Consider the following 15198-nt stretch of genomic DNA (forward strand, 5'->3'; position numbering starts at 1 on the left):
ACTGGGACTCCAGCAGCAGGGAAGGAGAAGCAGCTCCATGTAGTGTGTGTGTGTGGGAAGCTCAGTCAGCCGCCCTGCTGTTTCCTCACCCTCCTGTGCTGCTGGGCAGCCTGGCGAGAGGTGTCTGAGAAATCGGGAAGGGTGGGGGGCATGTGACCCTGTGTCCCCACCACATGGCACCTTTGCCCCTAGTGCAGGAGCTGCGTAGGGCTGGCCCAGAGGGGATGTCAGGGGGAATGTCCATAGCATTGTGGTGCCATGGGTTCGGGCAGCCACCCCATCCTCCTCCGTCTGTGCACACAGAATATATTCCAGTATCTAAAGATGAATGTCTGAAATGAAATTCTCCCCAGTAAAGGGCATTGGGTTAATACACTATATTTGTTCTTATTAAGGTATCCAAAAGGGGTGCCAAGTGTCTGGTTTTCAACCAGAACACCCAGTCGAAAAGGGTCCTGGCAGCTGCGGTCAGCACACCTGACCGGGCTGCTAAAAGTCCGGTTGGTCAAAGTGGGGCTGGCAGGCTCCATGCCCAGCTCTGTGCAGCTCCTGGGAAGCAGCCGGCATGTCCCTCCAGCTCCTAGGTGGAGGGGCAGTCAGGGGGGGCTCTATGTGCTGCCCCCACCCACAAGTGCCACCCTGAGTGCCGGCTTTGCAGCTCCCATTGGCCGGGAGCCATGGCCAATGGGAGCTGCGGGAGCAGCGCTTATAGGCAGGGGCAGCATGCGGAGCACCCTGGCTACCCTTCTGCCTAGGAGCCAGAGGGATGTGCCGGCCGCTTCCTGGGAGCCAACCTTCTAGCCGGAGCCCTCAACCCCTCCCACACTCTGAACCCTTGCCCCAGCCCAGAGCTTCCACCCACACTCCAAACCCCTCATCCCCGGCCCAACCCCAGACCCCCAGCCAGAGCGCTCACCCCTTCCCACTCAGCAACCCTCTCCCCCAGCCTGGAGCCCCCTCCCACACTCCGAATCCCTCGGCCCCACCCCCAAGCCCAGAGCTCCCCCGCTGCATCCTAAACCCCTCATCCCTGGCCCCACCCCAGAGCTCAAGCTCTCACCCCCTCCCACACTCCAACTCCCTTCCCCAGCCCGGTGAAAATGAGCAAGTGACCAAGAGAGACGAGCGATGGGGGAGGCGGGTGTGGAGTGAGCGGGGGGGGGTATAGTGAGCAGGGGGCGTGGCCTCGGAGAAGGAGTGGGGCCTCAGGGAAGGGGCAGGGGCAAGGGTGTTCGGCTTTCTGCAATTAGAAAGTTGGCAACCCTAGTATCCAAACTCAGGACTTTTTCCCCTCTCTTTCTGGATACAAAGAGGCAAGATAGCAGTCTGGTTAGAGAAAACACTGGCCAAGACTCTAGTGCCACACTTAGTAATGTTACGTTTACTGCTTTCCCACTGGAACATGAGAGTGAAATGTCAAGGTGTGATTTCTGGAATCCCAGTTTCACTCCTCCGTCAACTTTATTATTTATATTACAGCATGTTAAAAATATTTCCAGGCAAAAAAATAATTTTTAATGATCACTGTTTCTACCTGTAAACTTGCATTCATTTAAATGTATTGCTTACTTTTAAAAATTGTGTTTGCCATAAATGTTAGAGAACTGTGTGAAAAGTGGTACACGACTGTGTACAACTTTGTGAGTAATTAGGTTTCAGAATCTGATTCACTAGTGTCCAGATTTCCTGTAAGCATTGTCTTCACTATCCTGTGAATCACTTTGTCAGTACTCTCCTGATTTGTCACGCATAGTGCATCCTCCCTCCACCATTATGTTCATACAGCACCTAGTACAATGAGACCCAGCCTAATTATGGCTCTCAGGCATTGCTGCACTCAAAATGTTTTATATAGGCGTGGCAGAATTCAGTTTTTGTGTTTTGTTGGTTTTTTAATCATTTCAACTGATAATATTGGTGTTTATGTTTAAGCATTTTTTCAATTTTTATTAAATTAAATTTTCACAGTTGCAGGAAATTATGGGATAGTTTGACAATGGGGAGGGGATCAGACAATAATTATTTAATGACAGTAGTAATGCATAAATGTTAAGGCTTTATAACCATTAAAACACAAATTGTCGACGTCACATGAAAAAATATACAATGTAAATATCCTTAAATGAAACCCTAATATGTTCTCAAGCAGCATTTTTCTTACTTTGCCAATCTATACAGTTAAATGTTTATAGATTTAATTTTTTGGTGGTTTGCCTGTGTGTATGGTGAAATCAACATATACCAACACTTAGTGATAAAAATCTAATCCTTACATAATAATAATCTGATATGGTCTGTGTCAGAGGCAGGGGAATTTAGGTGGGCAGAGTGTCTACATTCTTCTGTTGACCTGCCCTGTAATCAAGTGTTACGACCTTGCAGTCAGATGGAGACTTGTATTAATGAAGTGAAGTAGCACATCATAACTATGGTATGATGATAAAGCTGTAATGGAACTATTCATCCTGTCTCTACAGTTACATAGTTTCCAGAAAAGAGAACTTTTTACTATAGATATAAAATTCTGTTTTACCAGTTATATTTATTAATGTACATTTTCTTTCATAAATGTCAAATATGCATTTAATTATAAAATATTTTAATAAATTAAACCTTTTTTCAAAGGTTATGTATTTATTTGTAATATTTTATTGTTTGCCTACAAATCAAATTGTATTTTGTTGCCTTGAAAAAAATGGTATATGTGATGGGAATTATTAGAAGACCAAGGGAGTAACCTTAATCAACAGAATAAAGACATTACCAACTCTGGCAATTGACATTATTTCTTCATAGTTCAAAACTTTTTACAAAAAAGAAAAAAATCCTTAAGATTAAGCCTTTGGATATTTTGGCCTTATAGTTATACTGATTGATACATAACGTTTCCAATTCTTTTATGAGCTTATTTTAATACAAAGGTTTTGTATCTCTTCTGCGAAAATCACTTCATTCTCATTAGAGATTTAAATCCAATTTCACTGAATCCCTTTTGAGATTTTCTTGGGCTGTTCTGCCTTTTTTTTTTCCCTATTAAGAATGTAATGAATTTCATGCAGCAAAAGAATAGAAATCAATTTCAATTCCCTTTCATTCCTTTATCCCTCCAACGGCATACTGCTTTATTTGCCAGATTAAAAGACAAGCTGGCATTATTATTAAGGGGCAAAGCTAAGTAGCAAAACTAGTACCAGTTTTCTCTTTCAGACCTCTATAAAAATGGGCTTCAGAGAGTTAACTTTGTACCATTCATCGCTGTGTTGAAGGTAAGGAAAGTCACTTGTTGAATACTTTCTTTCTTTGCCTGTCATATTGATAATCAAGGATTTGTACAGGATTGCTTCAATCTTACTTTCAGAAAAAATGTTTAATTATTATGGGGTTGAAGCAAATTGTAATAGAGGGAGGAACAACTTTTCATCTGTAATATTAATATCTGTATTTAATAGAAAAGCTGAACATGTAACAGGGCAAAATGTTAACATCTATAAGTAACACAGAGAAAATATTTGTTTGGACAGAATTTTATTACAGCTGTGTATGTGTAAGTTGAGATTGTAATATTTCTGTAATTATTATACAAATGTTGCTGCAATATTTGTTGACTTTTTAGATTTATCATGCTAGCATACTTTTCCCAAACCAGTGACATTTTCTTTAAAGATGTTATCTTAAAATGTAATCACTCCATCAATGTAGGCTTTGCAACTGAAAAACTACACAAAGTAAAGGAATAGTTACTCCTATATTTTCAATTATACAATAAGTAATTTTTTCAAGTTATCACATTGTCTACTTTTGCTTTTTATTTAATCTCTCATTTCTGCTCCTATGCACATGCTACTTTCTTGTCTTGTCTCACCCTTTCCTCACCCCCCTCCCCCACCAATGCTTTCCTTATGACTTAATCCAGCTGATCGGGGAGAAGAGAAACCTACTACCAATCTGCTTCATTCTTTCCTCCCTGCTTGTGGACATTTTTATTCTGCTTGTGGCTAGCATATGGCTGGATTCAACCCCTTATTTCCAAGCTTTCCTTTTCTGTGGTGTCCATGGACACCTGTACAAGCAATATAAGAATTAGCACCATGTGGTCATCCAGCTCTCTGCGGGCAACCAGCAAATGTTCCATGGAGCACAGTTTGGGAACCATTCTACTACACCACCACTTTAATTGCTGGGTCTCATTGTTTCTCACTCAGAAAAATAATTGTTTCTCTGGAATTCGACTGTCCCTCACTCTTTCAAAATTCAAGTCCATCTTACATGTAAATACATTTTCTCCTATGTAAGTGGCTTTCTGAGTGAGGATGGCCAAGACTCCAGTACTACATGGCAAGGGGAACTTAAATTCTATAGGAAGCTCCCTGACATCTGCATTCTCTGGTGTGACAAACTGGAAATTCTGCAACCGCTTCATTTAAATTCAAAATGGAGGTTTTCATTGAGGTAAATATGAATAATGCAGTCAGTTGAGTAACCACTGGGGTTTGTTTGTTTTGATAATAAATAAAATGAATGTATGCAGTATCGACACTTTCAGGTTTTGGTATGACACAGATTTTTTAATTCAGGAAAGGTAACTGTATTGTAGAAGTTGAGGGAAAGGAAGCTGGAGGGTTTGGTATCTACAGATCAGTGAGAAGCAGTTTGGGATTGTGGGATAAATATATTAATTGGATATTTCTGCTAAAGTGATCAGCAGTGAAATAGTTAACAGTGCCTGGGATTTTTCAATGAGGCCTAAGGGAGTTAGACACTCAATTCCCATTGAAGTTTAATGGTAATAGGACCCGTAATTACTTTAGGCCCCTTTGAAAATCTCATTCAGTGTTGACATTTAAACTTATCAGGCTTCAAAATTAACATCTCATTGAGATGAATGTGGCAGTTCACATGTCTCAGAATTCCTGTTTCATGCTGTCAGGAAGGCAATGTTGAAAGGTTTTCTTCATAACCATAAAAGTTATAAACTTAATTAAAAATTAAAGCATAGGCCACATCTACACTACAGCTGCAGCAGCAGCATAGCTACAGCGCTGCAACTTATGCCACTATAGCACCATAGTGTAGAGCAGTGGTTCTCAAACTAGGGCCACCATTTGTTCTGGGAAAGCTCCTGGTGGGACGGGATGGTTTGTTTACCTGCCGTGTCCACAGGTTTGGCCGATCGCGGCTCCCACTGGCCGCGGTTCACTGCTCTAGGCCAATGGGGGCTGCAGGAAGGGCGGCCAGCACATCCCTCGGCACGCGCCACTTCCTGCAGCCCCCATTGGCCTGGAGCGGCGAACCGCAGTCAGCGGGAGCCACGATCGGCCAAACCTGCGGATGTGGCAGGTAAACAAACTGGCCCGTCCTGCCAGGGTCTTTCCCGGAACAAGTGGCGGCCCTAGTTTGAGAACCACTGGTGTAGAGGCTTCTTACATCTACAGAAGGGGTTTTTCCATCAGTATAGTTAATCCACCTCCCTGAGAGGTGGTAGCTAGGTCGATGGAAGAATTCTTCTGTCAACCTAGCCATACCTATACTGGGGGTTAGGTTGACCTAACTACAGTGCTCAGGGTGTGAAATTTTTTACAGCCCTGAGCGATAGATCTAGGTCAATCTAATTTTTAAGTGTGGACCAGGCCTGAGATTTTCAAACGCAATTCGGCAGCCAGGGGTATATTCTGCAGCAAATTCTTTGCTCCTAGAACATGCAGGGCCCTAATTCTTAGGAGTAATTGTAACTTAATTAATTTCCTGAGCTGCAACACTGTGTTCAGCTTGCATCACTGGAACCTTCCCTTCATCTTGCCATTAATCAGTCGTTTCTCCTTGGCCTTCTTCATTCCTTACTGGGCGTGTGTGTGTATATTGCTGTAATTGCTGGATTTATGGAATCTTTATCTTGCATATTTGAGGTTTATCTTCTTTCTTTTTGCTAGCAAAAAAATTAATGACTACATGCTTTTAAACCAGATTGCTACCCTGACTGTTAAAGGTATTTCAAGATTTTAGGCAGGACCTTACATATGGAATATTAAGAGATACCTTCTCGCTCCTGAGATTAGTTATTAGGGTAATCTTTGTGTTTTCTCTATTCTGTGTTCTTTGTATGTTTCATGTTACCTTGTTTTTAAATACTTCTGTAATTAAATCCATCTTTAACATTAGTTTAGTAAATGTTACTGTACTTGTAAATAATTTGGATCCCCCTTAAAATTTTCAATGCAAATCATAGGATGCAGGCAACGCGATTCTGTCCTCAATAACAAACACTGAACAACGGTGGCAATGTATATAAAGTAAAGAAAACCTTCAAAACTCATATTTTTAATATGGCACTTGTGGGAGCAGGACAGTTGTTTTTTTAAATTGAATAAATTTAAAAATAAGACATAAAAAATTGTCTTAAGTGGTGGAATGCAGTTCAGAAGGTGTGAACATAAACTAATTTTTTGGCTGCCATAGGCATTTACCATGACAATTTATTCCTCCCAAAAGCATGACACTTGTATGTGAACTATATCATTGCATTCACCTACCTTGTCTCATTATAACCACCATTTCCTGTTCATGTTCACAATTATGCTATTTAAGCTTTTAAAAAAACACACACACACACAAATTAAACTGAAGGTCTTCCTTGAAATTTTCCATGACAATCTATCTTGAGGAGAAAATATTAAATTGGTTGCTTATGAATGGTCTTCATCCTGACCCTATCCTCAGCAGAGTCCACAGACCATGAGTTAGTTCATCCTCAACCTCTCCCTAGGGTTTGGCTTTATGGACAATTAAAAAACAATAAAACATAAATCATCTGCCCTAACTGCATCTAGGATTTCTCTCTGGGGTCTCTTCTGTTCTCAATTCCCTTTACACACATAGATTGTCTCCCAGTCTCATATATCCTGCTTGGAGCTAATTGGACGCACCTGCCACCATAACTCAGCAGTAATTATCCTAAATCATAACGTAGGTTCAAGCACCCGAATCCAGAGTGACTCAGCAGGAGAGGCTTTAATTTCCTATACCAGGTCTTAGGGAGTGCTCTTTAGTGGGAGGAAAAGTACCATGGCATATTTCTGAAAAGAGCTGCTTCTCTCCAAACAGTGTCAATTTCAAACTGCCTGCTTTAAACCTCAATACGTTCAAGAGGGACCTGAGATTGGTGGGACGGAGAAAGCACTTTGAATAATTGGAAGGAACTAGCTTCTCACCCTTTGAGAGTATCTGCCTCCATGTTGTCAATGTGGTGCACAATTTAGGAGTTGTAATGCATTAGACACTGCTGCTCCTAGACACACTGATAGTAGTAGTGGCCAGAAACCTCTTTTCCCATCTTTGGCTCATCAGCAAATTACCCTTTATTTTCAGATACAGACTTAACCCACATTCATCCTTCTTTTCATTGTCTCCAAGTTGTATTATTGCAATGCCTATGTTTTTTCATTCCTGAATCAGTTTTTGTGGGGTGAGCAAGAAGGCATATCAATTCAACACTAGTGATGCAGATTGGTTGGGCCCCAAAGTCAGGGGACAAGGGAGGCAGAGGTGGGTCAGGGGAAAACAATTTTTTTAAGTAATTCACAAGATTTATACCTTTGGCATTTTGTTTATATGCTTGTCTATCTTGCCTTTTTATATTGTAAACTCATCAGGGCACGGATTGCATCTTCCATTTGTTTGTACAGCACCTAGCACAATAGGGCCCTAATCCTGATTAGGGTCTTCGGGAGCTACTGCAATAAAAATAATAAATAATATCTGGGCTTGATTAGAAAGACCATATATAAGCTCCAGTTAGTTCAATTTATGGGAGCCTGCTTCCCAAGTGGGATTGACCAATGAGATCACACTGTGGCAGTTCTTCATGGAGTGCACTTGGCTCCCTATCCAATTCTAAATCCATTCTGAAGTCCAGGTTCAATTCTTTAAAGCTGTCAGTAGGTTAAGATTTAGCTATTTCAGAGAATACTGAGTGAATGGCAACTGTCAGCTGTAGCTGCGTTGTGCAAGAATGCCGTGGCTGAAACTCTGCTGAGTAGAGTATTCATTATAAAAGGACTTGGTTTTCTACCACTGGAGATCAGGTTCAAACCAAATCTTGATGCTTTTAGAGTTTAATGTAAAACCAAATTCTCTAAGCAAACCGAAAGATAGCTTCAGAAAAACTCAGCAACAAGAAACGAGAGTCTGACTTTAAAATGTGATGTAAACAAGGAAGGAGTGGGGAGTATCATCTGTTGGGACAGAATTCCTTGTCTGAATTATGTGTCTGGCCTGTGGTGGTTAGAAATGAAAGCTTTAGAAATAGAAGTCAGCGTTGCTTAAATTGAAGTATCTATTTTCATGACAGATTTTTACACAGTCCTAAAATGAAACAATTATAAAGTGGGGGAGGGGACATTTTTGCCCAGTGTTGCCTCCTCCATGATCCTGCCCCTCTTGTAGGTGTATGGATTTCAGAGAAAAAAACGGTTGCTAAATATTCCTGTAGATTTGTAATGTTCCACCAATCAGATTGCTTCTTCAGTCCATACCATTTTTTAAATATAATATACCACAGATAGGAAATATTTTGGTGAAAATCCCTTAATTCCATAATTGCATACATACTTTTCTGAGGTGCTGTTAGTTTTGGGGCCTTTTAAAGTAAGCAGGTATGGAACAAAGTTTTTTGCATTCACAAAAATTTCTCAACAGGCACAGCTTACTTGGTTCTCACAAACAAGTGCTCAGCTTCAGTTTGCCAAATGCTTTGAGAATGCAAGTACTCCACAAATTGTTAAGGAGTCTAAGTACCCAATGATTTATTCTGAAAAATTTCCAGACATTTTTACAGAGATAATTTACATGTAGAGTTGTAACCAATACTTTAAAAACTTGATGACATAAGATCTAAAGTGAGTTCTTGTTTTATTAGCGGGAGGGGTGAAGGGATTCTTTAATACATGGTGAACTACTGCCAAACCAACTTTTTTCATTCTGCAGGCCACTTAGTAAAAGAGAGATCCTCTCATGGACTATTGCCCTTTCCAACAACCTAATCCCCCACTGTTTGGTTCAACATTGAATTCTTTGGACCAGCGGGAAGGGCTCCTCAGACCATTGGTGTTCTACGAACCGTACTTTGATGTGCAAAAATACTATCAATAAATAGTGATTCTCAAACATCCAAAGATTTCTTATAAAATGCTATATAAATTACAATCACATCATATAGCTAAAATATTTTCTCTGTCAAGTGTATTATTACACACAATAAAACTACTTTTAATACTAAAAATGAGCAATTCTGAAGCATTGGTATATCGTTGACAGGTACAGTTTTAAAATAATATCTTGAACTTTGGCTGAGCATATCTTTTAAGCTGAAATAAACAAAATATAAACCAGAAATCCATAATTGGTGGGATTTATAAGAGATTAAACCATTATAAGTTTTCTTTCAACTAAATCATTTTTTTATTTCCTTGTTTGGGGTCAAAATAAATCAATATTTCATTTTTTTAAATAATTTTTGTTTAAATAATTCAATACTAACCACAATAACCTGCTTTCACAATGACTGGAGTGGTACTGTTCAGTATGACTTTTTGCATCGTTGGTTGGTGGTGATATAGTGATACTTAGATTGCTTCAGTTATTCTGTAGGGTTTTCGTATTAAAATGTACATCTGTTCTTACAAAATCATCTTCAGAGCAATTTTAAAATATTTATCAGCTTACTGTATTTTTTTGGTTTGGGATCAGAGAAATGTAGGTGTTTAAAACTTGACCAGAACTCTTAGAGAGATTTGTAGGTTTTAAATTTCATATAAAGGAATTGGTAGATATAACATTTCTTTTATTGTGTGCTGTGCTTTGTCCAACCACCTGTGATAGGAACACACACATTTGTTGATTGGCTGATCTGCCAATTTGTTTTAAAAAAAAGTCATTTAGCTGATTAAATTGATTTGTCAGTTTGTTCCATTCTAATGCTGTGATAGCCCAGGAGCTTTCAGTATATTGAATAGTTAAAACCTGCTTTTGAGGTCAGTGTCAGCCACTCTGACCTCCGCTGAACTGTCACCTGAGTCAGAATTGGTGGGATTAATCCTTTGATATTGTGATGGCTTCGCTTATCAATTGACTTCTTCATTACTGAAGATGTTAGGCCTTTTGTTTCCCTTCTTATTATGTAACCAAGCAAACTCTTAAGTAGAAGGCACTTTTTTTGCAAGCTGTGGAAGTGCTTATTTTATTTTTGTGAAGTATATCTAGTAATCAAATGGATAAAAATAACTTCTTCATCTACAATGCAGTTATGAATTACTGTGCTTAATATCAGCATTGTTTGAGGACAGTTTTTGTTTATGACACAGATTCGTTTTCAAAGAACAGTTTAACAAGTAAAACACATTGCATCTAGATTACTGTGTGCCTGATTAGAGGTTTACAGTTTTGTTCTAAATACTTTCAATAAGTGTATGTGTGCGTGTGAGAGAGATGTGATATAAATATATATAAAAATATTTACAGGCAAGGATTGTTTAATTGTATTTATGTACTTCAAAGACTTTTTAGGGATTATAATATTCTTGTGATCTATTCATTGTGTTGTAGATACTATTAACTACATAATATTACAAGCCTTTTTTCAAGTCATATCTGACATTCCACCCCTCCCCTGGCAGTTTGTTCAAGTACAGACTCCTAGGTTTTATCACCCAAGGGTAAATATAATTGCTACTGTAGCTGAGTCTTGTGTTCTTTTTCTTTGTTCCCCTTAAATCATAATGGTTTTCCTCAGTTCTGTTTCAGCGAATGAATTCTTTGATTAAAATGGGCAAATCAAAGTATATTACAGATATGTTATAGTTAGTTCTTGATGTAACAGGATAAATTAGTTTAATTACACGTGGCAGTTTTCTTTGCTTGTGATGTAATGTGAAATAAGGTCCTCCCTCTCCCCAAAAAAGCCCGAGCCAATTAATAAAGCTTTTAAGCTCTTTGTCACAGGCCACCGTGGAGGTCTGCAGAGAAGAACTTTAATCCAATAAACATTTCATTTAGATCATGAAAAGAAAGCTTGAGGAGAAGCTCCTACAAGAGAGGGTGTTATCAGTGATTCTAACCATGAAGAGATGTGAGGAATTTGCCAAATTAACCAAAAGACCTTCATATTTAACACATAAACGTGTCAAAACTAATAATAGAATAATTTAATTTGAGTTGAACCTTATATTGTGAAAATTGTAAAAAGCCACAACTGTTTTCTTCAAAGACTTCACTGTTGAGCTGGACGGACAGGGCAAGGGGAGGTTGTGAGAAACCCAGATAGCAAATAACACTGGCCGAAGTTGGTGGGGAAAAAAAGGAATAGATAATTAGGTGTAATTAGTGTGTATGAATTGTTGTCTCCCTGCCCTTGGCTTGAATAAATTTAGAAGAAAAAACCCTAGTGGTGAAAATGCTTTGATGTAAGAAGAGTCATTGTGGTTTGGCAGCATAAAGGCAGTGTTTTATACTTCTTACATAATGGTTGTGATACAGAAAGAGTGAATGGACTCTGCACCCCCCAGTCTGCTTTACAGCAAAGACTTTTGGATTCTCTTGAAACAAAATGCATCAGAAGTTTTCAGTTGTGGGTAATGAGGTAGTGGACCTCATCAGAGCTAAGCGTAAGCCATCTTTAGCCTTTGTTTAGATCTTAATCGCATTTTTTTTATTCTGGGAAATCTAGTTTCTTAAATCAACACTCCTTTTCCCCCCTCCGTGCTAGCAGCTCTTGCAAGAGCAAAGGCTAATACTAGGGAAAGAAATAAAATCAGAATTTAAAAAAAGAAAAAAAATCATAACATGGTGAGCCAACTTTATCTTTGGTGTAACTCCATTAAAGTATACAGAATTATACCAGGGATTAATTTGTAAATTATTACACTTCTAATCCAGTATGAGATATTGCCAGAGTTCTATCTTTCAGCAAATCACTGCTTATTATTTAAAGACTGTTAAGAACCATTAGTAATAACAATGGTCGGGGTGGTGTATGTATGCACATACACAAAATATATATAGGTTTAAAGCAACATGTAAAATTTATGATGTATACTTGGAGACAAGGTGACCTTCAAAAGAGTGAGGTGAAATAGAGCTGTTTAATTTAGTGTTGTTTCTGTTGCACACTGCTTGTTCTTTATCCTTCTTCCCCCTCTTTCAAAAGGCTGGAAAAAGTAAGATATTTTGTGCCCAGCCACATGTCCCATTCTCCCCCCAACAAATAAAAAACATTTTCTTTAGTTTCAAGAGCTGAAATATTATACATCCTAGTGAACTTTAGAATCTTTTATGTTACACCCATTACCCATTGTTTGAAATTTAATTATTTACTGGATACTGTATTTATAGACATTTATAGACAGGGTTTAAAATAAGTTGTAGCAAGATTTTAAAATGAATTGTGTGTTCTCCTGCAGTAGATAGAAGTGTTTATTTTTAATGGCTAAAATTATAGGGCCAGATCCTAAACTGATGTAAATCTGTGTAATTCCATAGACTTAATTCTGCATCTCAATGATTTTCCTGTTAAACCACTCGGGTTAAAGCTGAAAATGTTTCTATCACAAGTGTAAGAAGACCCATATTACAGATTCTGTTTGTCAACACTTAACTGTCTAGATTTTTGTTGTCTGTTTAGAATAACAAGTTAAAAATATCATAAATAAGAATTGCATTTATCATACATGATCAGTCTTAACTATAACAACTAGATCCAATTGTTTTTGTATTATTTAAAATGCAAAATCTGACCACGGTAACATTTTGAAAATTGTCCACAAAGTTTATTTTTTCTAGTGTTTTTTAAAGTTGTTTTCGGAATGATGCTTTTAGCACTGTAGTAATCTGCAATGTTTTATCATTCCACAGTTATTGAAAAATAATAGGAAAAAACCTGTGAAGAAAGTAGCATTTCATTTAACCCTTTTGAAGCATTGTGCCATTATACAGAACAAGTAGTCTTTTGTACTTGAAGTTGATTTGAGCTGTGAAAGGCAACACCTGAATATCTCACAAGACTAAATAATTATGGCTGATTGTGTTTTTCAGGTATAGGTCACAGGAAATTCACTTAGGGTAGAATATGTACAAAGCTAAGAAATATGCAGATTTTCTGTTGTAGGATTGTGTAAAAATTATTTACAGTTAATACTTGCATAAAGGTTAGAAAGGTTGATGAAGTGATATTTAGTTTTGCTTTACTATTCACTGCATGTCAGAATGTAATTATGACTGATTCATGAAACTGTCTTAGAAACGAACCATCTTTATTAAAATGCTGATCAAGATAAGAGCTGACAGTAATAAAGAATAGAACATTTTAGTCTTGTTGCTTTTGAATGATTGCTAATTACCCCAGAGGTCATGTATAGTGCTTGGGAGGATTCATTGACATTATTTCTTTTAAGTCTACTGTTTCAACAACATCTGAACATGAAGACGAAAACTGAGTGCATATCGAACAAGACTTTGACCAAGTTTTTTATGCCACGAAATACCTGACTATTCCGCTTTCCTGCTTTTGTTGTTGTAAATTTAAGTTCTTAGGAGTCTAGACAGCAGAGTATTAGGAATGCTGAAAATGTGATATATTCATTTAACAGGGCTAACCTTAAACATAAGCAAAGCAAGCAACCGTTGCTTCTCGGGGTCCTGCATCCCATACATGTTGTGTAACTCATGGCCTGGTTCTATCTCCTTCTTCAGAAGCTGGCCCAGAAAAAAACCAATATATTGCCAGCATACCTTCTCTCTCTCTCTCTCTCTCTCTCTCTCTCTCTCTCTCTTAACAGGACAAGGGATGGAGTTAACTTATGGTCCAATTTTCCCCACCTAACTTCAAACAGCTGGAGGGGGGTGGGGGATCTTATAAATCATAAGGCCTGCTTTACTAACTTTAAATCCTGAAATAAGATGGTGATTGGCATCAGCTGAAAATTTCAAGACCATCCATTGTAACTAGCCTAATGTTAATCATATATGGTGGCTCAGAAAACAGATTTGTTCATTAAACATACTATATGCCTACTTAAGAAAGAATTATTGTTTTACTATAGTTATGAAGCATTTGGAATGATTTCCATTACAGTGGTGTTCTTCAGAAGGGGAAGTGTCTATTAGCCTTCTCCTGATATCACTCAGGGTATGTCTACACTACGAGAGTAGTTCGATTTTACTTAAAGCAAATTTGTGGAACCGATATTACAAAGTCGAACGTGTGTATCCACACTAAGGACAGTAATTCGACTTTGTGAGTCCACAGTAACGGGGCAAGCGTTGACATTGGAAGCGGTGCACTGTGGGCAGCTATCCCACAGTTCCCGCAGTCCCCGCTGCCCATTGGAATTCTGGGTCGAGCCCCCAATGCCTGCTGGGGCAAAAAATGTGTCGAGGGTGGTTTTGGGTAACTGTCGTCATTCAACCGTCACTCCCGCCCTCCCTCCCTGAAAGCGCCAGTGGGCAATCAGTTCGCGCACTTTTCTGGTGAATGACAGCATGGACGCCACAGCACTGCGAGCATGGAGCCTGCTGCGATCATCGCTGCAGTTATGGCCGTTGTCAACACCTCGCACCTTATCATCCACCTTTTTCAGAGGCAGATGCTGAGAAATCGGGCGAGGAGGCTACGGCAGCGTGGTGAGGACGTTAAGTCTGAGAGGGGCACAGACCTCTCACAAAGCACGGGACCCCGCGCCGTGGACATCATGGTGGCAATGAGTCATGTTGATGCTGTGGAACAGCGATTCTGGGCCCGGAAAACAAGCACGGACTGGTGGGACCGCATAGTGCTGCAGGTCTGGGATGAATCACAGTGGCTGCGAAACTTTCGGATGCGTAAGGGAACTTTCCTGGAACTTTGTGAGTTGCTGTCCCCTGCCCTGAAGCGCAAGGACACCCGGATGCGAGCAGCCGTGACTGTCCAGAAGCGAGTGGCCATAGCCCTCTGGAAGCTTGCAACGCCAGACAGCTACCGGTCAGTCGCGAATCACTTTGGAGTGGGCAAATCTACCGTGGGGGTTGCTGTGATGCAAGTAGCCAACGCAATCGTTGAGCTACTGCTCTCAAAGGTAGTGACCCTGGGAAACGTGCAGGTGATCATAGATGGCTTCGCCGCGATGGGATTCCCAAACTGCAGTGGGGCTATAGGTGGAACTCACATCCCTATCC

The 15198-nt window shown here is 39.5% G+C and overlaps 1 protein-coding gene across 5 annotated transcripts in view; it reads left to right on the forward strand.

Annotated features, from left to right (window-relative positions):
• The window catches only part of AFG1L (AFG1 like ATPase), a 130709-nt gene that overhangs the window by 58595 nt on the left and 56916 nt on the right, over positions 1–15198 (forward strand). For 4 of the 5 annotated variants that reach the window (XM_005287655.5, XM_024102439.3, XM_065588318.1 and 1 more), the window contains one exon: positions 3208–3266. The exons of the other annotated variant lie outside the window; for it this stretch is intronic. In XM_005287655.5, coding sequence (XP_005287712.1) covers positions 3208–3266 — 59 coding nt within the window. The remainder of the gene's footprint in view (positions 1–3207; positions 3267–15198) is intronic. 5 annotated transcript variants of the gene reach the window in all.

Source organism: Chrysemys picta, chromosome 3 (genome assembly GCF_011386835.1).
Source record: "Chrysemys picta bellii isolate R12L10 chromosome 3, ASM1138683v2, whole genome shotgun sequence".
Taxonomy (NCBI): domain Eukaryota; kingdom Metazoa; phylum Chordata; order Testudines; family Emydidae; genus Chrysemys; species Chrysemys picta.